The 17,422-nt window shown below is 37.5% G+C and overlaps 2 protein-coding genes and 1 long non-coding RNA gene across 4 annotated transcripts; 2 read left to right on the top strand and 1 right to left on the bottom strand.

Moving 5' to 3' along the window:
• The first annotated feature begins 1,049 nt into the window (after window positions 1-1,049).
• Window positions 1,050-11,974, top strand: LOC123878730. 2 transcript variants are annotated; one of them, XR_006798856.1, is made up of 3 exons: window positions 1,050-1,821; window positions 2,171-2,552; window positions 11,948-11,974. It is a non-coding gene; the product is annotated as an uncharacterized LOC123878730 (long non-coding RNA). The 2 variants fall into 2 exon arrangements; XR_006798855.1 differs by lacking the exon at window positions 11,948-11,974 and having other exon boundaries at window positions 2,171-3,173.
• Window positions 9,837-11,778, top strand: LOC123878652 (MFS-type transporter clz9-like). The gene is made up of 2 exons (XM_045925965.1): window positions 9,837-10,357; window positions 10,529-11,778. Exon 2 carries the CDS (start codon window positions 10,867-10,869, stop codon window positions 11,767-11,769), a length of 903 nt encoding a protein of 300 aa, XP_045781921.1. The 5' UTR covers window positions 9,837-10,357; window positions 10,529-10,866; the 3' UTR covers window positions 11,770-11,778.
• A 3,834-nt stretch (window positions 11,975-15,808) lies between the features above and the next one.
• LOC123878434 lies at window positions 15,809-17,398 on the bottom strand. The gene is made up of 2 exons (XM_045925609.1): window positions 16,797-17,398; window positions 15,809-15,889 (listed from the first exon to the last, which is right to left on the bottom strand). Exons 1-2 carry the CDS (start codon window positions 17,262-17,264, stop codon window positions 15,809-15,811), a joined length of 549 nt encoding a protein of 182 aa, XP_045781565.1. The 5' UTR covers window positions 17,265-17,398.
• Between the last annotated feature and the right edge of the window lie 24 nt (window positions 17,399-17,422).

Genomic DNA, 17,422 nt, shown 5'->3' with positions numbered 1-17,422 from the left:
AAGTAGATGTTTATCAAAATTAAAGTGGTTATATCGTTTGTTTATGTTTATGCGGAACGTAGGGATCTAGAAATCATTTTATTTTTAATTTTGCTTTCTTTAAATTAAATTAATAACCTAGTATAATACAAGTGTAAATTAAAAATTTATAACACCCCCGACGATCCAAAGTATTTGAGTTTTCCAAAACATCATTTTCAAATAAATAATTATGTATTTAGGCAACGTCCATCTTGACAGCTTGACATTTGTCAATTGACATAATATTAAGAAACTAACGGTTATCTAACCTTCTTTTCTACAAGAAAACTAGAAAAGAGCTGATAACTCTTAAACGGCTGAACCAATTTTTTTAGATTATAGCTAAGAACACTCTCGATCAAGCCAAGCCACCTTTCAAACAAAAAAAACTAAATTAAAATCGGTTCATTCGTTTAGGCGCTACGATGCCACAGACAGATACACAGATACACAGACACACAGATACACAGATACACACGTCAAACTTATAACACCCCTCTTTTTGGGTCGGGGGTTAAAAAATGAAGACAAGCCAGTCGCAATTTGATTTGATGGTGACATTTATTGAGCAGTAAGTGGAATTAAAGTTCATAATGGTGTTTAGTGTTTTTTACTTATTTGTGAGTGTTGGGAGGAGGACAAATTTGCAAGAAGCCAGAGCGGCAGTTTCATTCTAATAAAAAAAAAAAAACTTAACGTATTGTAACTGTCATGTAGAACTAAGACTTGCCGCCAAACCGTTTCTTTAATTGTATAGAATTTTCTAATTTCTTACGTGTTGCAACTTGCACCTGGTGTTAAACAAATTAACAAATAATAAAAGTGAAAGTTATATGATAGCACACGTGTATCAATTCAATGCCCTAAAAAGAAAATTCACTATAGACATCAAGAGCCCCAGCTGCTGCAAGGACCTGTGGGCCAAGGACACCAATTCCAGATGGAACAGAGGCCTTTAGAGCCCACCGAATTTCTACATGGCCCTTCAGAACCGGCTTGGATTGCTCAAGGAACCTTGAGAATGGACCAGCAGTGCGATTGTGTAAGGTTTAGACCATCATGATTATTCAAAACGATTGGTCATATGATCGCTAACGTCAATTCGAATTGTGTAAAAATGGCCATCAAATGAAGACCGAAAAGTGACCGGTGGCTTAAAAACGTATCATAGAATTGCGTTTTATTATACCAATAGCATTTTTAAAACTCAATTTTTATGTTGATATGAATTAAGATGTATATAAAAACAATGCAACTTTTTAGGCTAACTTATGATATTTTATCATAAAAATTTACTTTCATAGCTTATAACATTGAATTCTAACGTTATTATCAGTTATGCAAAATCAATAACTAAACGCAAAGAATGAACAATACTCGAGCTTACTGCTTCTCAACAATAGATGGCGTTAGTGGACCTATATTTTCCTATGTTTTTCTATATTGTCTAGGGTTAAATCGATGTCAGTGTCGCTGTAAGTGACAACTGACAAGTTACGAAATAAAAATAACAATACCTAATTACCTAATTATCCAAATAAAAGTGATTAAAAGCTAGGTATACAAATAACAAAATTCTTTCTGGCGCTCAACTATTAGTATCGACCATTTTTTCGCTTGTCTCCATTCCACTCGTCACTGAAGAAGTCTCTGGTAGACCCTATTGGCATGAGGTTTGCCTTGGCCAGCCAGCACGTCAGCAAGTATAGGAGATGAACCCACAAAGGTCAAAGACGGCACAAGGGTGGAAAGCCGTGAACATTAACAGTGGAGCGTTTGCTATGTGAAATTGACAAGAACGTAAGTTACAACACACTACTTAATAAGTTTTATCACCTATCCGACTGCGGCGAAGCTCAAAGGAGGGTTATGTGTTTGACTTGTATGTACGTCCGTTTCTATGTCCGCTCGTAACTACTCAACGGCTCAACCGATTTTGATAAATGATACGTCACTAGATTCATCTTGATAGCGCAAACTAAAATTCTTAAAAAATAGATATTACCGGTTTTATGAGCTTTAAAGTGAGAGCTGAAAAAAGTTGCAGTAGTTATCGCAGTGTAGATTTCCTCATATTGTTTTACTTACAAATAAGAGATATTGGTACCACTCACATAGAAATAACAATCTTAAATTTTAATAATTCCAGAAACAACCCAAGCACAATAACACAAAGGAGGAGCAGCACCTTGAAATCGATAAAGGTCGAGTGCACCTGCTTGGAAGTGGAGATTGCAGAACAGGCGATGCAGAAATTGCGAAAATATTATCCTTAACCTTAAAACCCTACTTGGTGTAATAAAACACCCCAGAGTGTTAAGTTTTCTCATATTAAGACATTAGCATATAAGAACTAACTAGGTAAATAAATAATTTAATAATTCCTATGTTCATAAGTAATCTTTGATTAAGAGCGATGATAGCCTAGTCCTTAAGACTTCTTCCCCAAGGTTGGGTGTGTGATCCCGGCCTTTTACTGTAGTTATGTGAGTTTTAGGCAATTGAATATATCATTTGCTTTAACGGTGAAGGTAAACAACCTGCATGGCTGAGAGTTCTTTGTAATGTTCTCAAAGGTGTGTAGAGTCTGCAAATCCGCACTTGGCCAGCATGGTGGATTATGGCCTTCTCCTTCTAATAGGAAAGCTGTGCTTGGTAATAAACCGGTCATGGGTTGGTGATGATGAAAATGTAATTTTTTATTATGATGTTTAGGTGAGACATAATGCTAGTTCTTAATACAAAGTTGGCTGCGTATATTTAGCATTTTAGCATATTATAAATATTTATTAGGTAAAATATTTCAATGTTCCTATGGTCATAAGTAAACAGTAAAATATGTTAAACACAACTAAAGCCAGACTACTAGGTACCTAGTAGTCCCAGTTCAGTTCTCCCAGTGCAGTTCTCACAACCCCTAGCTACCTAGTGGTGGTGAGAACTGCATATAGATAGCATCTGCCTAGTAAGTAGACCATTCCTAATCATCTGTCACTTAGTATATTATAGTATGGCTTTTTAGTTATTAGTGTACACTGTATTTTTATTATTTTGTAATATTGTATAATAATATGTTAAGCCTTTATTCACTGAATTCCATTGAATTAAATTACGTTAATGCTGTGTATATTATAATATATTTGTTGACAGTGGTGTTTTGTTTTTTTTTCCTCTTCTTTCAGTTTGCCCTTGGGCAACTCCAGGGTTCTCCATATAAGTCTTTCTTTGGCTTTTCTTCTCCATGTATTTCCTGCTTTTTCTCAAATGTCATCCTCATCTTTTTCCCGTTCTTGGGTACCATTCTATAAGTGCTTTCATCCACTTATTTCTCTTGTCTCTCGTGCCCTTTATTTACCACTTAGTTTTTTAATGGTGACTGACAAATTCCTTGCTTTTGTCCTGTTTCTAATAGTAGAGAGCCTGATTTTAACTCTTTTTTTTAATTTTAAGCATACTTCTCTCTATACTATTTTGAATAATCTTAAAGTTTTCTCAGTCAGACCCCATGTCTGGTAGTCATAATTCAGACATGGAAGGTTGCATACATTGAATGCTTTGGCTTTTTCAGATATGGTATTATCTTTGTTTTTCATAATTTCCTTTAGAGACTAGTATCTTTTCCAGAAATGCAATACGCATTTCCTTCTTTCTACTTCTTTTGATGTTTGATCTGTTGGTGATATTGTTAGTCCTAGATATATGTATTCATCTACATATTCCAGTATATTTGAACTTAGCCTTACAGTTTTTTTCTGGGAGTTGGTCATAATCTTGGTTCTGTCTCTATTCATGGATAATGTAGTTGTAATATTGTAGTTAGTAATAAAAATGGGGGTTAAATATAATGATCACCATAAAATGCTTTGATACCCTTAGTTCTTTTACCAAAAATATATACTTAACACCAGATAAATAACGTCTAAAATTACAATAGTACTAGCTATTTTAGTCACGACTGCACTTCAAATTGTATTCGAACACCAAATGTAGTAAATGATCACCAAATCTTAGCGAGCAAATTAATGCGCTATTTCTGCCTAAATAAACCACTATGATTGACATAAAATGTAGGCTTATTACCAAATGAAGCATTATGATGCCATATTAAGTTATGTCTGCGGCTTACGATCCTCTCCCACCACACCGCAAGCGCCGCGCACGCCCGGACACGATCGCCAATTTAGTCGCGTGCGAGCACTTGCTTTTATTGGGTGTGTTTTGATATCTATCTTCTTTGCAATGGCGAATGAAAACTTAGCGGGACCGAGTTCGTGTGCTCCGCTGTTGAGTACTTCATCGGAATCAGATGAAGACGAATATAAAATCACAGAGCATACGAAAAAACGTCGAAGGCAAAATAAAGTTTGGGTTTTTGAAAGAAAATTTATAACTGTGCGGAGCGCTGAGGAATTTATCAAAAATGAGAAGACCTGGTCAATACAAAAAATTCATACGACTGAAGAAGGAGTAAAACGTTACTATCGTTGTAACAAAGTGAAGCTTCGGGCTGAAATTCAGTGTTCTGCCGCGATTTATCTTTTATTTGACGCATCGTGTGATGATATATTATTATTTCGTACTGAAACATGTCACGACCATGAAAATTCTGACTGTCAGTCGACTAGGGGAATAAATGAGGCAACGAAAAAGGAAATAGAAAAACTATTCGAACTGCGTTTGAAACCTAAATCTATTATGAAGAACTTAAGTAAAATTAATGGACTAGTTCTGCCGACTAAGTTACAGTTAAACAATTATCTTAAAATCATACGTAAGAAAAAATACGGGCCATCGGTAATAAGCTTGGGACAGCTTGAATTATGGTTAAAAGAAAACTCTGAAATACCTGATGACGGTCACGAAGTTTTTGTTTTGGCGTATGAAATTTCTGAAGATGATTTAGATCAGAACTTCCGGTTCATGTTAACGACGAAATATTTAATTGGTCTATCACGCCAATGTTCTGTTCTTCACGCGGATGCCACATATAAGCTCATTTGGCAAGGGTTTCCAGTACTTGTGATTGGAACTACAGACAGAGATAAACATTTTCACCCATTTGGATTAGCTGTGACAACAGCTGAACGAACGGAAGACTTCATATTTTTATTTTCCGCATTAAAAAAAGCAGTTTTCTCAATATTTTCATACACTTTAAGTTGTAAAGTTTTGGTCTGTGATGCAGCGAAGGCTATACAAACTGCCTTTGCGTGCACATTTGGAACAGATACAGTCATAAGAATGTGCTGGGCGCATGCGAAAAAGAAGATGCAAACAAGAGTAGAGCAAAGTGTGCAAAAGAAATCCCAAAAAGAGATCTTACAAGATATTGATGCTTTACAGTGTGCCTCAACTCAGGAAATATTTGATCGAGCCAGCGAAAAATTTTTGGACAAGTGGAAAGCCGAAAAAGATTTTGTTACATACTTTGAAAATGAATGGCTAATACTAAATCGTTTCTGGTATTTGGGCGCATCTCTGGGGACTCCTGCTACAAACAATGCTCTGGAATCTTTCAATAAAACAATAAAAGATGGTGGCACGCTTCGTGAGCGTCATCCTTTGGCGCGGTTCTTAGTAATTGCTTCTGATATAGTCAAGGACTGGTCTAATGAATACGTGATTAATAATACTGAGAGACGGTTCGCTCAACTGCCGACAGTATCTTTAAAGATGTGGACAGAAAGTTACCAATGGGCAAAACTGTCGAAGCAGGTGCCATTAAAGAATAGTACTGAGCTAGTTTGCTCATACAGAATTCCAGCTGGGTCGGATTTAGATTGCAAAAATTATGAAAAGCCATGGGAGACCTTTGACGAATACAAAGAGCAACATTTTAGAGAGTGGGAAGTTATAATGCCCCGAGAAAAGGAAAATTGGTTACACGGCACATGCAATTGCCCAAAGTTTCTCAAAGATTACATTTGCAAGCATCTCGTTGGATTGGCGATTCGGCTTAAGCACGTCCAGCCACCTTCAGAGGCCAGAGCTATTCCGATTGGCATGAAGCGCAAAAGAGGACGACCAGCCAAAGCTAAGAAAGCATTAATTGTGCAGTGAATTAATACAGAAGACTGATTCTTCTTAAGATTTTTTAAATGCTTATTATTAGTTTAGTTTTAAGATCTTTGAACTGTTTATTATTAGTTTTAAGAGGACTATCTTTTTAATGATTGTTTCAATAATTAAAAAAGGGATTATTGAAATTGTAAGAGTTTTATTTTTTATTTTAGGTATAGCATTTGGTTGTAAACGAAACGCTCAAGATAATTTTTTTTTGTAGTGGTTAATCAATTTGGAGACAAAAAGGTTAGGAGTAAATTTACTTTACTGTGTTTGGCAAAATATTTTTTTTGCCGAGGGTAATTTACTTTAATCGGATAACGAGATTTTATTTTTTTGCATTTCATTTTAAATTAAAATATGGTTAATAATTTGGTTTTCATTAACTATTTTTGGGCTAACAATGAGTTTTTTGGAGCCAGTTTGCTTAAATAGGATAGCAAGATGTAAAAACTTTGGTTATAATTTTACATTAAAATGCTGTTTTAATTTTGGTGATCATTTACTACTTTTGGGTTAACAATGATTTATTTGGAGTCATTTTGCTTAAATAGGATAGCGAGATGTTAAAACTTAGGTTGTAATTTTACATTAAAATGCGGGTTTAATTTTGGTAATCATTTACTATTTTTGTCTGTTATATGTTACTATACCTGGTGGTAAGTTAAACATAAGCCATAAAAATGTTTAATTAAATAAATATGTATAGTAATTTACATACTTTTTATTTTATGAACAGAATTTTCTCCTCTTTCATTTTGATATCCTACTTGATACCATAGCAAAAAATTCTCAGAGACACCCTATATTAGGGTTTTGCACCTCAAAAGGAACTTATAAGGATCACTTTGTTGTCTGTCTGCCTGTCGTGTCTGTCAAGAAAAAGGAACTAAATCTTAGGTATCAAAGGTACTTTCCATTAACCTAGAATCATGAAATTTGGCAGGTAAGTAAGTGTTATAGCACAAGCAAAGGAAAAAATCGGCCAAGTGTGAGTCAGACTCGCGCACCGAGGGTTCCATATAGGTACTTGGGTATTTTATTGACAATTTGCACGATAAATCAAAAACTACCATGCATAAAAAGTAATAAAAATCTGTTTTAGAGTGGTACGTACAGGTAGGTAAACGCTTCCTTAAGATACCCCACTTGGCATAAGTAGTTATCTTACGTTATAGGTAATTTACGTTACGTTTTCCTATAGTAGGTACCTACCTATTGAAATATAGAGCTACCTAGGGAAGACCTATAAATTAAACAAAACTTTCCATATATGAAATGAATAGATTTAATTGAAAAAACATTGTCACTAAATATTTACAAGGTAATTTAAACTATGATGAAACAGAAAACTAACTAAAACAGCAATTAATTAAGTAAATAAAACTCTTAACTAGTTGGCAGTAGTTTAGGCACCATACACCGGGACATACTTGCTTAAATACGTAAACACCTAGGTACATAGACTGCTAAAATCATAACTTCCTGGAATTAGCTTACAAAAGTTAGAAAATTATATTTAAATCAATTTAATACGTACATAAACCACTAAACTATCTAAAATGATCAACGATAATCATGGCTCGCGAGTCGTCGCTATCATTTGACATAAGCGATGGCTCAAAAAAGTTAGACAATTCGAATTAAGCTGTCAAATGGTATCAAATAGTTCACTCATCGTCTAAAATAACCATTATGATCAACCATGATAACCATCCAATCGCTAACCATTTATGAACAACATACACAATTCGAATTTGCCGTTTGACAGCTGAAATCGTATAGTTTAAGCCATCAAATGAATACCATTTTCATCGTCAAGTTTTACACAATCGCACTGCAGATCGCAGAATGCGTTCTATCGAGTATCGTTAGCCCAGTTCGAGTATCGGCTTTTGTGCGGAAAAGCAGCCCAGGTTAACACCCTCGGCATTGATGCTGGATTGTTTTACCGCCCCCGGTTGGACATCGAGCAAGCGTGACGTCCTTAAGGCCATGGCCGTTACGTTTTCCCCTCTCGCCAATTTGATCGCTGGAGTGGGAAACTTTGAATACGAAGGAGAGACGTTTTACGTAAAATGTCCGAATGATGATGTTCTCGGCATTCTCTTCTCAAATTTAGAACGGATCGTTGGAGTATATGCGAATCCTGCAACACCGAGAGAGCAGCGACAGCAATTTTACGAATTTCTACAGTGAGTGAACTTTTAAACAAGTTAATTTGTTTTTTAGGCATGGAGACCTCAGCAAACCATCATCTGCGAATGCAAGAGGTAGACTCTCCCATTTTATTAAGCAAGTGGGAAGAACTATCTCACTTGCTAAACAGTGATAATAGTGGTGACACTAAAACCACTGAGAAATGGAAGAAAGTTAGTAAAATGTTTTATATTTTATTCAAAACCTACTTTATTTTAACACCTATTTTGTTTAGAACTAGGTTGTGGTTCACTAATATAATATAAAACGTTTGCTTCTTTGCATGCTTCTTTAAGAACAATACAAAAAAAAGGCTGCTCGCCTGCATAGAGCAGCTAGTGGGACTGGTGGCGGAGCTGCTACTTATTTACAGTAAAAATTTTAATGTAGTCATGAACAAGTAATTAATTAGTATTTTCAATTTTCCAAGTAAGATTACTATACCAAATGGAGTATCATGTGAAAGGGCTTCATCTGTACATTCTAAAACAGTTTTTTTAATAATATCATTACCTACTATCATAACTTTTATAACATATTTTTACATATCCAGGCATGCGCACTCCAACTAGGCCCTCTACACATGTCCACGAAGTTCGGCCAGAGCCTGCTCTATCTGGGCAAACTTCACCTCGCCGAGCAAGACCAACTCAAGCTCACAAGCTCGAGGAGTTCAAAGGAAAAAAGCAAGGCCAGCGCACACAGAGCAGGCAGCCCAACATTTTCTGCAAGCAGAAGAGTCTTGGAGAAAATTTAAAATTGAACAACAAAGGGACTACATGGACATGAGAAGAGAGCAAAATAGAATTAGGGAGGTGGAAGTGCAGGCTCAGAGGGAGTGGCAAAAAGTAGGTTTAAGAGCTTTAGAAATATTAGATAAGTTAGCAAATAAGTTTTGTAAAGATTGATTTATATTTGTTACTAGCTGATGCCCGCAGCTTCGCCCGCGTGGATTGGTCAGATCCCCTGCAGCATCAGGATTGAAGAGTTGGACTCCAAATTTTTTTATGAAACAATGTCGCAACGTTCCTCTATCGATTAAAAAAGAAATGACGCAAATCGGTTCAAAAATCTCGGAGATTTCGGTATACATAGGTAGAAACACACAACTCCCTTTTTGAAAGTCGGTTAAAAAAGTAGCCTATGTTACTCCCTGGTCAATTCTCTACTTATCTGTGAAAATCCCGTCAAAATCGGTTCAGCCGTTCCCAAGATTAGCCTTTTCAAACAGACAGACAGACAGACAAAAATTTTAAAAACGTGTGATTCAGTTATAGTGTCGTTCAAATAACCATATGACCTTAATATGCGGTAGTTATTTCGAAATTACAGACAGACACTCCAATTTTATTTATTAGTATAGATAGTGTGGCGATATATAACGCCGCCCTTTTTGCTGTGGTGGTAGAATACTCTGTGTGAACCCAGCGGAAGGGGACTAGCTCTGTGGTCCAAGAGGAGGACCTAGGATTTGACAGATAAACAAAATAGATATTACGAGAGATTGTTTTATGTTTATATCAATAAGAGTTACGAGGCCGTGCAGCACTTTCGCCACATCTTGGAAGGTCAGCACTGCGTCATATTTACTGACCGTAAACCACTTCTCTATGCGTTCAAACAACGGAGAGAAAAATTGCCTCCAACCCAATTAAATCAACTGTCATTTATATCCCAATTTACCACCGACATCCGGCACGTAAAAGGGGTAGACAATATCGCTGCCGACACCATGTCTCGTATTGAGGCGATTGCCTTACAAGAAGATTTTGCAGAGCTCGCCGAATCTCAATGCAACGATCACGAATTTCATGACTTGCAACATAACGGCACGGCATTAAAATTGGAAAAAATAACAGTACCCGGCACCGACATCACGATCATATGTGACACGTCCACAGGAAAGCCACGTCCATACCTAACTTTGCCTTTCAGGCGGAAGTACTTCGACAGACTCCATAACCTGAGCCATCCAGGTATTCGTGCTACATCTGACTGCCAAGGTAGCGGGTGGCCCGGTTTATTTGCTGTCCAGTGTAGAAGCGCATAAAGTCAGAATAGAAGTGCACGAGGGGTGAGTAGCAACACGAATGGGGTGATTAGAATTGTCATTGCTATATTGTAAAATTATAGCCGATACTTTTTTGTAGGTACCTATGGAAAATTGTAGGTACTTATGGACTGTAGTTTTACGAAATAGTTTGTTTATATTTTCATACGTTTAATGTTTATTTTGTTTGTTTAGATTATTTTGGACAATGCCGCGCATTTATAAGCCTGAACCTGGAGGCAAGCGCTATAAAAGGTATAACGAAAATGTTCTTAAGCAAGCGGTAGAAGATTATTTAATGGGTAATGATTCGATAAAAACAGTAGCTATGAAATACAATATGCACCCGTCAGTGTTGTATCGCCACAGCAAAGGACTAGTAAAGTCGCATGGTGGGCAAAGGGCACTTTCGTTGGAAACTGAAGAATATATAATCCAATATATAAATGTTTGTGCCGAATGGGGCTATCCACTGGACTCACTAGACTTAAGATATATTGTTAAAATGTATCTGGATAAAATTGGGATTACTCATGCGATTCAGAAATAATTTCCCTGGGCTCGATTTCATCCAATGTTTTCTAAATAGGCATAAAGATAAAATTTCGAAACGAATATGCCAAAATATCAAAAGGTCTCGAGCTGCCGTGTCAGCAGATATCATAACAAAATATTTCCAAGAAATTCAAATATCTCTGGCCGATGTTCCAGCGGCAAATATCGTCAATTATGACGAGACAAATCTCGCTGACGATCCAGGGCGCAGAAAAATTATCACGAAACGCGGCACTAAATATCCAGAACGCGTCATGAACCACACAAAGGCCAGTGTTTCCTTAATGATAGCTGGGTCAGCAGAGGGCCACCTTTTACCACCATACGTGGTATACAAAGCACAAAATTTATATAATACATGGGTTTCTCACGGGCCTAAAGGTGCAAGGTATAATCGTTCGGCATCAGGATGGTTCGATGGTACAATTTTTGAAGATTGGGTGCAATCCATCATCATTCCTTTCTTCGCTGATAAGCCAGGAAAAAAGCTGCTAATAGGTGATAATTTATCTTCACATTTATCGGTTGATATGATAAAACTTTGCAAAGAACAGCAAATTGATTTTATATTTTTACCAAGTAATTCAACACATATAACTCAACCTCTCGATGTAGCCTTTTTTAGGCCCATGAAAGCAGCCTGGCGGCAAATACTTCTTAAGTGGAAAAAAACAGATGGCAGCAATGAAACAAGTGTGCCAAAAGGTTGCTTCCCTAAATTACTGAAGAAATTAATGGTGGTAATACAAGAAAATGCCGAGTCTAATTTAAAAGCCGGTTTTAAAAAAACTGGCATCTATCCTTTAGACGCTACACAAGTGCTATCTCGAATACCAACACAATTGGACAATAGCACTGGACATAGGGAAAGCAGTGGATGAGTCGGTACTAACTTTGTTAAATGACATGCGATATGGTACTATGGAAGCAGTGATAGCCTAGCGGTTAGAACGTCCGCCTCCTAATCTGAGGTCGGGGGTTCGATCCCGGGCGCGCACCAATAACTTTTCAGTTATGTGCGTTTTAAGCAATTAAATATCACTTGCTTTAACGGTGAAGGAAAACATCGTGAGGAAACCTGCATGCCTGAGAGTTCTCCATGTTCGCAAAGGTGTGTGAAGTCTGCCAATCCGCATTGGGCCAGCGTGGCAGACTATGGCCTAAACCCTTCTCATTCTGAGAGGAGACCCGTACTCAGTAGTGGGGCGGAAATGGGTTGATCAGGTATGGTACTATGGGCGTAAAAGAATTAAAAAGAAAGCGCAATCTCGACGTGGTGGTAGGAAAGAGTGTTAGTGAATCTACTGAAGATTATGTAGACTCTGAAGTAACACCAGGTCCAAGTACATCAAGGTCACAAAGAAAAATGAAAAAGCTAGATAATACAGTGGAAAAAGAAAATCTATTACCTCGAGAAACTACAAGCTTAAACAAAATTAAAGGAAAAGGGATCGGTAAAAAGACAAAAAGGGAGGCAATCATGTTGATGGAGGTGTTATATGATATCAGAGAGGAAAATGTGGGCACAGGCAATGCATTTACAGACAGACGAAATGATAATATAGATGTCAATGACAGTGTTTTAGATAAGCCTGTATATTTTGACGATAAGTTGGATTATGTAGACTCCGAAGTAATACCAGGTCCGAGTACATCAAAACTGAACTCGGTTAATTTTTTTTAAATATGAACGCTAATATTTTCTTCTGTAGGTTCTAAGCAGAAACAATCTTCTTCAACTGTAGGCGCCACTAGTGTCTCCTGACTTTCGAACACTTTATTGTAAAACTAGTTGATGCCCGCAGCTTCGCCCGCGTGGATTGGTCAGATCCCCTGCAGCATCAGGATTGAGGAGTTGGAATCCAAATTTTTTATGAAACAATGTCGCAAAGTTCCTCTATCGATTAAAAAAGAAATGACGCAAATCGGTTCAGAAATCTCGGAGATTTCGGTGTACATAGGTAGAAAAACACAACTCCCTTTTTGAAAGTCGGTTAAAAAAGTAGCCTATGTTACACCGTGGTCAATCCTCTACTTGTCTGTGAAAATCCCGTCAAAATCGGTTCAGCCGTTCCAAAGATTAGCCTTTTCAAACAGACAGACAGACAGACAAAAATTTTAAAAACGTGTGATTCAGTGTTGGTGTCGTTCAAATAACCATATGAGCTTAATATGAGGTAGTTATTTCGAAATTACAGACAGACACTCCAATTTTATTTATTAGTATAGATTCCAGGTGTGGTGAATCTACCCACTTTGAGCCGAAATGTTTGGTTAGTAGTTTCTTGACATCTTGTAATTTGTTTTTATTTACAGGTACGCTATTGGACAAAGGTCCCGGATTGATCATGGAGATTTTTCTTCCGCGTTGACAGACATTTTCAAATTTGCCTAGGTCCGTTTTATAATTTAGCTCTCCACGGACAAGTATATTATTTCCTTCCTGTTTAGATCGTTTAAGTATAAACCTTTTACATTCTTTAAATGCAATCGACCAGGAAGTCGTCGGTTTCAATACCTTCTTAACGGCATCTCTCCAATCGTAGACGATACAGTCGACTCCAAATTTGACAACACTTGACGATTCCTTTATAATATTCGTAATTTCATCGGGATGTAATATGACATCCTTTTTCTTGAGTTTCTTTTCAATTACACCGAACTGACGATCAGCGGGCATAAAGGAATGACCAGTAACTGGGAATACCATTTCAATTCATTTGAATTTTGATTCGGTTCCTGTAAATGCATCTCAATGTTATATGTCCTCATCATGTTGTGTAAAATGAAAGTTGTTAATACCACTTTATCTACAAACTTTGGATGCAATTTAATATTTTTGTTGTAAATCGCAAATTTTTGATATAAAATTCCAAAAGCGTTTTCAACAACCCTTCTAGCTCGTGATAAGCGGTAATTATATTGCCGTTCAAGATCTGATAGTCTCCGTGTATTTGAACGAGGATATGGTCTTAATAAATATGTGTTCAATGGAAATAACTCGTCTCTCACAAATACATTGTGAGAGACGAGTTAAAGAAACACCCCAAAGTCAACACAAGAATTTATTTCAGCGGTAGGTAGGGTCGTAGGTTTTCGCGGGCCTCACTATAGTCTCTAAGGCTTGCAGTAGGCGGTACTTCCCTGCTATGCCGTGGGTGATGTCCCGGAGGTAGCGGGACCCGGCGAGATGGTCTTCGGGTGAGATGGAATGCGCGCTGGTTGGTACTCGGTTGCAGGCCGCCGCACTATGGAATATGGCCATACAACGCCATATCAAAAATCGTTTTCTCAATGTCGGAAATGGCATATTTTTTTAATTTTATTTATTAGTTAAAGAGTCAAACCAAACTATAGTGTAGTGCACTAGTTATGTAAAGTTTTTTTTTTACAAGACCACAAACTTTTTATTTTTACGGACGTCCTTGTTAGGGTGCTCCCTCACCGGGAGCATTCACGTGTACTGTAACATTATAGATTCGTCTTTGAGCATTACATTACATTAATACCTCCCTGACTGACGAGCATTCGCGTGTAATGTAATATATAGATTCGTCTTTGAGCATTAGAGCTGATTTACACAGGGTCAGTAACTGACTACAAATTCGAGGCAAGTCAGTGCTGACCCGAAAAAAACCCTGTGTAAACTGATTTGAAGTCAGTACAGTGGCTTGAAGTCAGCGCTGACTTGAATATTCGGACACGAATATTTTAAAGTCAGTTGGCGCCCCCCGCCACCCGCGCACCCCCGCGCCAGCCAAATAAACTCCGTGTAAACAGACAAGCCAGTGCGTGGTTAGTCACTGTCGCTGCGTTGTAGAGTGACCACGTTTTTTTCGCTGGCGATAAAAATGACGCGTAAGCTTAGCGAAGACGAAACCTTAAAATTGGTGCAATTATATGGCGAAAACGAGTGCCTTTGGGATATTAAATCCCTAAATTACCGCAATAAAGAAATGCGGTCAACAGCGTTGCAAAATATGGCTCAACAAATGCAAATCCAAGGGCTCACTTCTACTGAAGTAAAAAATAAAATTAAAGCCATAAGGGCTACATATTATTTAGAGCTCGACAAGATACAAAAATCCACCAGATCTGGCGCTAGTGGGGACGTATATGTCCCAAAAGTCAAGTGGTTTCAAGAACTGGACGGCTTTATAAAAAGGAAAACAATGGTAAGTATTTATTGTAACTTATTTATTTTATTTCCATCCTAGGTACCTATACAAAATTAATGAATTCTATCCAATTGCCATGGCACACGTCCAGCACTCATGAAGAAGTTCCTATATAGGTCTCTTTTTTCTTTAGCAGTCATGGAATGGTTGCCTCTTTGTTGTTCTGAAATGCTTGATAGTGGATTTATTTCCGATCTCCATGTTCCTTCTATTATTTGTCCATCATTGTCCTCTCTGTCTACACAAGTAGATGTTATGTAGGAACTTGAACGCTTTCGCAACCAATTATGCAGGGCACAGGCTGCACAGACAATGGCATCAACTGTGTCCACATGGGTTGGAATTGCTTTTTCGAACACTCGGAATCTAGAAACCAGTATACCAAAAGCATTTTCACTTATGCGCCTTGCACGCGACAACCTGTAGTTAAAGACTTTCTCGGCAGTACTTAGCTGCGTACCTGGATAGGGTTTTAGTAAATAATTCTTCAGTGGAAATGCTGCATCACCAACTATTACTCCATTTGTAGGAAGCAATCCATCTTCCAACCGACGATATAATGAGGAATTTTTGAAAACACCTCCATCAGAGGCGTTTCCATTCGCTCCAACGTCTATATATGAAAAACAATAGTCGTGGTCTACAAGTGCTAACAATACTGTACTATTGGTTTTTTTATAATTATAAAATTCACTTCCACTATTTGGAGGAGCTTTAATTATAATATGCTTCCCATCGAAATTCATCCATAACACGAAGGGAAATTCCACTTGGTATTGAAACCGCCTTCAATAATTTTCCATTCTTCCTCTCGTTCTGGAATCTGTAAACAAAAAAAAATAATTACAACCTAAATACGTATTATCATCAACTAATGATTTATTAAACATAACATTTTATTCTCATTAACAGGATAACTCAGGAACCAGCAACGATGACGCTGAGTTGGGTGAAGCTGAGGGTGTTGGTGACGGAGCTGAAAATGTATCAAGATCTACTGAAAATAATGATAATTCTACTGAAACGCCAACTCAAGCCATCCAGACGCCAGTTCGAAATTCTGTGATAGCTCCCAATCAACCTGGGCCTCCGCGATCAAAACGCTCCAAAATATCTCAGATGGCCGCCATGATAAAGGACTTAAAAAGTGTGTCAAATGATGTTAAAATGTCACCATCTGAAGAAGAGTCTGACGCTGATATTTTCGGTAAACATGTGGCGGCTCAACTAAAAAAACTGTCTGAAGAACAATCTGTTATTGCACAAGAAGAGATCCAAAAAATATTATCTAAAGCTAGATTGGCTAATATACAACAAAAGAAGTATACAGAAAATGCACACTCTTCATCCCCTAACTATATTATCCCTAGTCCGGCAGCAACTACAACAAGCAGCACAAGTAGCATGGGATTTTACTCCCTGGAGCCCAACCCAATGACTGCATCAAGCGACAACACCATAACATTTTACCCGCCAGAGGTTGCCGAGCCTGCAACAGCTCTTTAGGATTTCATCCTTCCGATCGATCAACGAACCCCACATTTGTAAACCCCAGGCAGGTTATTATTACGCCCTCAGGTTTGAATTACAACACCACGATCAACGAAGAAGCTGAAAGTGAAAATAACACTGCTGTTAACACGATTATGCGTGCTTATGAAAATTCTTAATACTATTTTGATGTTGTATTTCTTAATTTTCTAATAATTTAATAATAAAAATTTTCTTACCTTAATATGTGTTTTTAGTGCCGTATATATTGCCCAACACACTTCTGGTATTAGTTTAGAAATTGCTGGTTTTGAGACACGATAAAAGTGACTAAGGAACCGATAGTACATTCCTGAAGCCAAAAATGTCAGCGTTATTTCCAGTTTAATTTTGGCTGGTAAAGCATCTCTCATGAATGTATCATGTCGTTGAATAGAGCTCGATATCATTGACAGCAATTCGTCAAAATTCTGTGGTGACATCCTCATAGCCAGTTTGTACTCCGCAGGATCTTCAAATCGCAATTGCTTCAGCAACAAAGCAGAGCCACCAGTTTCGTTTCTATCGTCAATCCATTTTCTTACCCATTGTCGTTTATTTTTAGTTGTCTCATTTTCTACCATTTCTATTAACTCATTCAACAGCAAAATTGATAAATTTTTCAACAAATAATTAAATCGTCGTTTCAGTTGTTTTCGCGAATTCATTTTTCCCACTGACTTCACACACGTGTGCTCACCGTGAGAAACGCACCACTACTACTTTACTTCATGTAAACAGTTAAAGTCAGTCGCGGCGCCGACATTGGCGCTGCGACTGACTTTTCTACTGACCCTGTGTAAATCAGCTATAACATTACAATTCT

Source organism: Maniola jurtina, chromosome 26 (assembly GCF_905333055.1).
Source record: "Maniola jurtina chromosome 26, ilManJurt1.1, whole genome shotgun sequence".
NCBI lineage: Eukaryota > Metazoa > Arthropoda > Insecta > Lepidoptera > Nymphalidae > Maniola > Maniola jurtina.
The sequence above is the reverse complement of the archived record's forward strand: the minus strand, read 5'-3'. Positions and strand labels throughout refer to the sequence as shown.

Excerpts from the sequence above, each read along its gene's own strand:
- LOC123878652 (XM_045925965.1), top strand. The coding sequence starts at position 10,867 with ATGCGATTCAGAAATAATTTCCCTGGGCTCGATTTCATCCAATGTTTT.
- LOC123878434 (XM_045925609.1), bottom strand. The coding sequence starts at position 17,264 with ATGAATTCGCGAAAACAACTGAAACGACGATTTAATTATTTGTTGAAA. Across the intron at positions 15,890-16,796 it reads CACTAAAAACACATATTAAG|ATTCCAGAACGAGAGGAAGA; the intron begins GTAAGAAAATTT and ends TTTTGTTTACAG.